Source organism: Perna viridis, chromosome 4 (genome assembly GCF_037379345.1).
Source record: "Perna viridis isolate PV_CMFRI_1.1 ecotype Kerala chromosome 4, ASM3737934v1, whole genome shotgun sequence".
NCBI lineage: Eukaryota > Metazoa > Mollusca > Bivalvia > Mytilida > Mytilidae > Perna > Perna viridis.
Window position 1 is genome coordinate 24,328,478 of NC_142448.1, and position 8,409 is coordinate 24,336,886.

The window sequence follows — 8,409 nt, forward strand, 5'->3', positions numbered from 1 at the left end:
ACGTGCGAGGAACGTGGCATCTTTCCCAACACGGTGCACCACTATAGTTTGCGGTCCGGTTTTCCGTATTATAGCCTGACAACCCCAGCATGTAACACGCCAGAGGTACCCCATTCCACCACCTGGGGCATACATCCCAGTTGCTCTGTGGGCAGAGCGCCCTAGCCCCCGGCTAGGGTTCTGGGCACTATTTAGTCGCCTTTTACGACAAGCTTAGCGCTGCTGCAGGCCTATTCTTTTAACACCCGGACCTGCACGGGGAGCCAAATTCAGCATTGAAAGGCCCAATTGTATAAATTTATTCAAAATGACGTGTAAATTTTGCGAAATAAATGAACCAGGGTTGTTGTATGTATTTTATTCACAAGTAGTGTATTTTACTTCCGCAGAACAATATTTAACACGTGACATTTCTAGTCTTAATACCGTGAATTGGGATACATTTGTATATTTAATGGTCGGGTTACTTTGGCGGTTTTATGTCAATATGGGAATTTTAATTTTGGTGCATTCATTTTTTTTTATTTTTCCGTTTTCTTCAAACAATAATTTTTATCCTTAAAAAAAACCACTGTCACATTTATTACTACAGTCGAAGGGTCGAATTTACACCGGCAACACCGCCTGCACCAAGTCCAGCCCCCTAGACCACTCGGCCAGTTAGGCTATATAGGTTTCGCAAATTTGACACCAGTTCTTACATCGTTGGGAATTTTTCAGACCCTTCTATAAGTCAACGTTGTATCAATTTGATCCCATGAAGCAGTGTAGCAAATACAGTCGTCACATTCTGAGACGTTATATATGTTTAACATCACCAGAAGATGGTAAAATTTAAATTGAATATTTCGGATAACTGATATCCTTCCTCAGCATAAAACTCACAAAACTTCACGAGCATAAAACTCGCAAAGTTCAAGATCAAAACATATTCAGAAGCTGAATCGCGTACGCTGGGGGTGATTTACCTTTATCAAAAGCTCACATAAGCAACGGATAAGGAGCCTGAATGAAAATAACAAAGAGGGTCTTTTTATCAAAGTTACAATTAACTGTGGAAAACAATTTAAAAAAAATAACAACTCCAAATATAGTAGTACGGCGTATTAATGTATAGCAAGTAGTGCTGTACCAGCTTTAGACCAAGACCTAACAATGAATTATTTTTTTCTCGTTAATTCCATCTGGAGAAGTTGTTTGCAATTTCCTGAAACCATAGGCATCAAGCTACGTCTTGAGTTAAAACTCATAACTCTGTAATGTAAAAGTAATGTTAAAGTTACTCAAGTTTTCTTCACTTCTGAGGAAGAAATGCATTTGAATTTTTTAAGATGATACCGTATGCTTTTGTACATTCGAAACTATTAAAGTGCATTGTGGTTTTGTTTATAGTTTATAAACTGCAAATTTACTTTTCTTAGGTTATTTGAAATATTTATTATTTCTCTGGAAATAAAATGTAAAGTTTTATCTACTTTCTAAATGTAACACATACTATTACCATGTTGGATGAATATTCTTAATTGATGTCTTTCATTAAATTTCAAATTTTTTTGTAGTACAACTTTTTAAATTAACGGCTTTTATTTTTTTGCAATGACTATTGCTGATGTATACAAACTACATTAGATTCAAATCTGTCGATCCCATAGTTCATATATAAGTGTTGGCAACCGATACAGGTTTATGTATGTTTAATATTTTACAGATTGTAATTCAATTCCGTCAAATTTTGCATTTTATTTAAAAATCGAATGTTTCATTTTTGATGCTCAATCGGCCTGTAATAGCGTTGACCGTCACACGTTTACAATGAAGCGCATTAGCGCTTCATGTCTAAAATGTGCGACATGTCAACGCTTTTACATGCCTATTAAACATTTAATTCTTATGACTGTATTTCACATTTTCTCTTATTTCATATCGATTTTATCTCAGATATACATAGAAAACATACAACTCAGAGTGGCCAATAAAATAGTCCACTTGATTGATGGCTGGTAAACATGTTACATCTACTCTTGAAACATTCTTAAACATCGTGTCTAAAGCCCATAATCCAATGAGATTAGCATATTTAAATGATATGCACAGTAAATTTAATTATTGAAAATTGATTTTAAAAGATTTTACAACTAAGTTTATTAGAGAAGTCTCTATTATTTATGTTCATAGTGCTATGTATATTACCTATATTAATTTACTCTATTATAAACTAAACTCACTACTTCTATAATGGTAAATTATTCCGAAAAAAAAAATTATCGTTTTAAACATGCAGAAACAAAAAGCTTTAACTCACGAGACAACTTAAACCATAAGACTTGTTAATATTTTTATAATAGGCTTTATCCTTTCATATTGAAGTACATATCTTTTTTTCGATGGGGAGTACACAATGTAACTAACCGCAAAATTGTATTGTCTTAATAAAGTGTGCACTGTATGCATTGTTTCTCTTGAGTAAACTGATCTTGATAATAAATTCAGAAATAAAAATGTGGTAGAAAAACAACAATCAAACAACACTGAATCAAATCAAAACAAAACGAAGTAAAGGAAAAATCACCTTTGATATACAATAAACTTGAAGTTTTGTTGTTAAGCCTTTACGGAGAAAAAAAACAACCACCACCAATCTTCGGAAATAAAACTTCCTTTTAAAGTAATGGATAAATGATATCAGGTAGCATTTCTTCATAAAATTCGCTTCCATCATATCATGAGGTTGTCAGTAAAGAGTATATAACAGTGACTGACATTTGACATCCATTAAAGGATTGCAATCTTATAAAAACTAAATAACGACGTTTGCTTTTAATATTTCAACGACGTGTGCAAAAATTGTAAGTGAAGTAATCATAATATGTCATTAAATACGTCAATACTGATTTACATATATACATCAGGAACATTTTACTGAAAACCAACTTAAAAGTGTTTCTAGAAAAGCAGAGGACGTTTACCCTACCGATGCACCTGATCCATGCTCTCAGTTTTTAGAGTTCGAATTGCTCGTTTGCTTTTGTTGCTTTGTATATATGTATGACTTTAGCTACTTCATGTTCTTTGTTGTGCATGTCTGTTTTCCGTTTCTACTCTTTGTCCCTGGATTACATTCTTTTGATTACCTCTATAACCTTGGTCCCCTTGATTATTTTTTTAACTACTACGCGTGCTCTCCTATATGTTGAAAGTATACGTTTATACATACACGCGTGTTTTAAGGAGGAAACTCTCATCAGAAGCACTAGATTCAGATACTGTTCTTGCAATTGTTGACAATGACTTCGGTAATTTGTTAATATTTTCATTCAAAAATGTTTTAAAAAATAAGCCATTTACAAGAAGTAACCAAATTAAGAAATATCGAAATAAGGAGCAAATTTCAACACCTATTTATTTCCCCAAGAGTATTTTAAAGGAGCAACAACATTGAAGCCCAATTTTTAAAATGAAGAAAAAAGCCTCAGTGTTATAGGGGTTCCGCGTTTTGTACTACGACAAATTTTGGCAAAGGATGTATGCTACATAGTTCGGGTCAGACAAGACTAATTTGAAGAATTCGTGCATGCTTTATTTTTGAAAATACTTTTTATCGAAACCAAAAACCTCATAATCGTCCTTATATAAGTCAAAAATGATATCTTGCAGTTTAGTGTCGTTATAGAAATGCAATAATCGTTTACTAGCATTTGTTGCATGTGGTGAATATCTAAAATTGGCTAACTTCGTTCGAATATCAGTAGTCCATGCACCTATCTTCTTCAGCAGAGACTCAGTGAAATGTGTGAAGTCCGACATTGTTCCGATTAACATCTGCTGATACAGCCATCTTGGGGCACGCACTTGAGATTCCCAATGTTCATCGTTACATGTTTTTATTACATGAAGGAAAACATTGAACGATTTTGACCTTTCCCGGCAAAGTTGCCATAGGGTGTTTGCATGTAACACTTTGTTAAAGTAAGTCGATAAAATCCTTTCCCTTGGTTCTCGTACAAACGCTGCCTTAGTCCAAGAATTATTCAATATCATGAAGGATACTTCTTTATCACTGTAGTCACAAAGGTATTTTAAACCGTTTTTCTTGGGGTTATGAACAGTCATTTCAGGATGAGTTACGTTGATACCTGAAAGATACTGCAAAATATGTTTCCAAGTAGAACATCCTGATTTTTCATTCCAAAAGAAGACGAGTTTGTACTTCTCAACTACTATGGGTGAGTTAAAGTAAGTACGTTTAATCTGCTTCAGCTCTTCGAATGTAAGAAACGTCTTTTGAAATTTGTATTGATAAGACGTGGCAGAAGTAGGAGTAATGACGTCAGTTGTTGCCTCTAGATTATCCCTAAAAGTGTCTAGATTATCTTCTGTGAAATTGTTATGTCTGGGAATACCTATAGGAATTTTGAAAACTATCGATGACTCTGTATTTTTCAGCTTATATTTCTTTGGATGGAAGAATGACATCAACACCATACAAAATACCAAACCAAGTGCATTCTTTTTTCGAAGCACTATCTAAAAATTAAATGTTAGAATTCATTTAAACAAATATGTGTCCAATTATTACAATAAGTAAAATAATTATAAATATCGACTGTCATTTCTATTATTATGTTGCGCTCACTGATAACATAAAGCATATTTCTTTCAAGTATTTCTTTCATAATCTTACCCCTAATGGAGCACATGGTCCGTGCTATATTTATGATCAGCTCATCTCCCGCAATATAAGTAGTTACAAAAGCATTAATTGTGACAATGATCTTGGATCAGATACATTTTAAACCGACAATGGTTCAAACAACTGAAACATTTTTCAAATACTGAGTTTACCCAGAGATGTGTAAATTTAGTCCTACCAGCACATCTGTTCCATGCTAGTTATGAATACTCATCTATTTTTCTAATTTTGTTTTAAGTAGGTACAAGCGCAATGTCCATTGTGACAATGATATCTGAATAAACACATTTTAAGCAAATGGTTCAAGCAACACAAACATTGTTCCAATACCGAAGATGTGTGCCCTTAGCCCCACCGGCGCACCTATTTCATGCTAATTAAGAACTACTCACCTTCTTCCAAAATTGTTGTAAGTAGTTACAAACACAGTGTCCATTGTGACAATGATCTCGGATAAAACACATTTTAATGTTTCAAACGACTGAAACATTGTTCATATACTGCACTCGTACAAAGATGAGTAAACTACAGCAACCAAGATCAAATATTGCGGAAAAAAACAACACCGACATTTACAGAATGTGACATTAACAGAATGTTCAGTAATCACTGGTTAGAATTGTTGACGGACTTCTCGGAAAATAAGTGTACACATTCTATGAAATTAATATCAAATATTATCTTTTAATGATTTAATGTCTATGATCTGTATCACATGTGTTGCAACGCCATTACATAAAGATTATCATTATGCTTTCGCTGATAATTGATTTTTGATCATGCAGGTGACATATTTTGAACATGGATAACTCAAGCTCAAAACCGCGTAAATGTGTTTTCATCTATATTCTAAAAAGAAAACGAATGACGTCTTTTACTAAATAAAGCTTGCTGATAATCCTGTAATTTTAATATACGCGTCACGGATAACCTTTTTTATGTTTAAGTTCTGTAAAGACCTAAGTCATTGTATCAATAACTGCCCACCAATGTGCTTTCTCTTTTGAATAAGGATGAATGTGTGGTCTATAGCCACTTACGTAACTCCGTCAACTATTCACGAGTATATGTTATTAAATCTGTGCAGATAATTGGTCAAAAGCCACTTACATTGTCTTCCAGTTGTGAAATCATTGTTTCGCAATTACAGGGTTATGATATAGGCAATATTCAGATTTGAATGATGATAGTTATGTATTACATTATTGGTGTAATCATAATGCCTCCTTGAACGTTTAGCTGTTTATTCAAATATGTATGAGTTATACAAGGTCAACAACGAGATCGAACGAAACAGATTCTTATATAGCATACATTTCTAAAACAGAGTGCGCATATTGAAATTTGAAAAGTTTACACACATTTCCATTAAATAGTTAAAGAGTCATCATGTATTAAAATCAAGAAATGTACCTTTGACAATGGTATGTTATGTTTTTTTTTTAATTTTGGTACATGTCACCACAAAGTAAGATAGTTTACTAATTAATTACTTCAAAATCAAAAGAATGTAATCCAGGGACAAAGACCAGAAAATGGAAAACAGACAAAGACATAAAGTAATACATAGAAAGTAACAAAAATAAATGAGCAACTCGAACTCCACTAAAAACTGGGAGCTTGGACCTGGTGCACTGGTAGGGTAAGCGTCCTCTTATAAACACCACCGAGTTGCTCATAAAAGTCATGTCCTTGGTAGACGAAAGAAGAAAGGAAAACTATGACATGTTAAAAAAATCAACCTTCATGGTGAAGATGGGAACACCTAAACGACCCACGAATTCATGATGATCATAGAAAAGCAGAGGACGCCTACACTACCGGTGGCCCTGGTCTATGCTCCCAGCTTTTAGTGGAGTCAGAGTTGCTCAATTACTTTTGTTATTTTATGCAATTTGTTCGTTTGTCATGTTTGTCTAGTCTTTGTCCCTGGATTACATTCTTTTGATTAACACTAGAATTTGGTTCTCTTGATTACTTTTTTATCCATGCCTTTCAAACATATGGCCGCCTAGAGAATATGTGATATGGTGTCGAACAGAAATGATTGTATGGATTAGTTAACAATTTTGATTGATTGATTGTTGGGGTTTAACGCCCGAGCAGCAATATAACAATTTTGAAAGGGCAAAGATCACACCAGACATAATATGTCTGCTATCTACACAAGACACTACAAAAGCTAGGAATTACGATTTATGGACTCTGTATGTCTTATTTCGTTATCACTTTCAGTTTACTTTATGTCGCTGGAGAATAACATGGTTTTGGGGCCGGCTACGGCCTTCCCTGAAGTGTCAGAGTTTCCTTGTCGTGCATTGAAGACCCAAAATGGATGGCCTTGAGCTGACATTTTTTCATTCCAGTGGGGTTGTTGACTCTTTGACGTATTCACTTTTTCAATTTTCGTTATAAGACTTTATCGTTATTTTTTAAACTTACTTTATATATTACTTTTCTGACAAATATGAAAAAAAATATCGGAGCTTAGTATATTGACGATTGCAAACATATGCTCTTCTTGTGTGAAATAGATCCACGTCAACTATGACTGTTTAAAGGGAAATCTGTTATCTATCATATTTGCTTATGTATACGTAAACATTTTCTATTTCAAAATTATCCCGGTGTCCTTAAACTACTGATGCTTACGTATACGTTAAACTTCATGTGTGCGTGTCGTACACAATCGGGACCGACTGATTTCTGGACATGCTGAAAGCTATTTGAATTCTCTAATGTTGCAATAGTCATGGTCGTTTCTTCATAAAAAGTATTTACTGAATAACTTTATAAAATACTTGTGGAACCAGCTTTTCATGAGTATATCATAATAGCAAAGATAGGTTTTTCTACGGATACTTTTTGTCCTAGAGAAACCAACTTGTCTAGAGAATTTAAACCCGTATCCTCTAGTATATCCGTAATTTTAGCCGCTTGAACATGTGTAATGAAACCGAAAGTATTGCACTACGCTCATACTTATTTACCACCACAGATGTTTAAAAAGAATAAAATCAAGTACATGTTCATGGTAATGTAGACATAGAATGTGTGAAAATAATAATGTAATTTTTTTTCACGAAGTTCAAATTCAAAACATACATTTGTGGCTAAGCTTTACATGTACTTGATCCCAATCAGGCAACGTATTTTAAGATAAAAGGATCATATAAAATTCAGCACGAAGAGGCAGAACTTATATTCAGCGGTGGCTACATCGGTGTAAAAACTTCAAACTTGATGTTACCAGTCACTTCATATACACTTATAGGAAAGCAGAAGTTTTCAGAAAACAAAAGTATTGAATTTTTTAATTATAGTTTTAGTAGTACCTTGCTTGTCCCTCTTTGCGTGTTTTTATATTGATTTTAGTATTTCAGAGATTTTCCTTATGTTGGCACTTTTCCTTGTGAGATATTGTTTAGTTAGAATGCACTACGAGTATGGAAAACAACTTGTTTCAGATCAATAATTTGTGAATATTCCTTGAAAAATAATTTTGTTGTAAAGAGATAGACTGAAAAACACACTTTATTTATTGTGAAATTTTGCTAATTATACCATATGTACATGTATTCTTTCGTTGGCTTCTCCCAAATTTGGATTTTTTCAACGGAGTGGGGGACTACAAAATTAAGGCAATACTTTTACACTCATTAAAGACCTTTAAAAGCTTTAAGTATTCCAAGAGATGAATGACAGCGTGAATAAAGGAT

General features: G+C 33.7%; 1 protein-coding gene across 1 annotated transcript; it reads right to left on the reverse strand.

The window, feature by feature from the left end:
• Positions 1 to 3,571: 3,571 nt before the first annotated feature.
• Positions 3,572 to 5,335, reverse strand: LOC148619420 (carbohydrate sulfotransferase 9-like). The gene is made up of 2 exons (XM_088576931.1): positions 5,083 to 5,335; positions 3,572 to 4,524 (listed from the first exon to the last, which is right to left on the reverse strand). The coding sequence occupies exons 1-2, from the start codon at positions 5,152 to 5,154 to the stop codon at positions 3,577 to 3,579; spliced, it is 1,020 nt and encodes a 339-aa protein (XP_088433057.1). The 5' UTR covers positions 5,155 to 5,335; the 3' UTR covers positions 3,572 to 3,576.
• Positions 5,336 to 8,409: the final 3,074 nt, after the last annotated feature.

Excerpts from the sequence above, each read along its gene's own strand:
- LOC148619420 (XM_088576931.1), bottom strand. The coding sequence starts at position 5,154 with ATGTGTTTTATCCGAGATCATTGTCACAATGGACACTGTGTTTGTAAC. Across the intron at positions 4,525-5,082 it reads TACAACAATTTTGGAAGAAG|ATAGTGCTTCGAAAAAAGAA; the intron begins GTGAGTAGTTCT and ends TTTAATTTTTAG.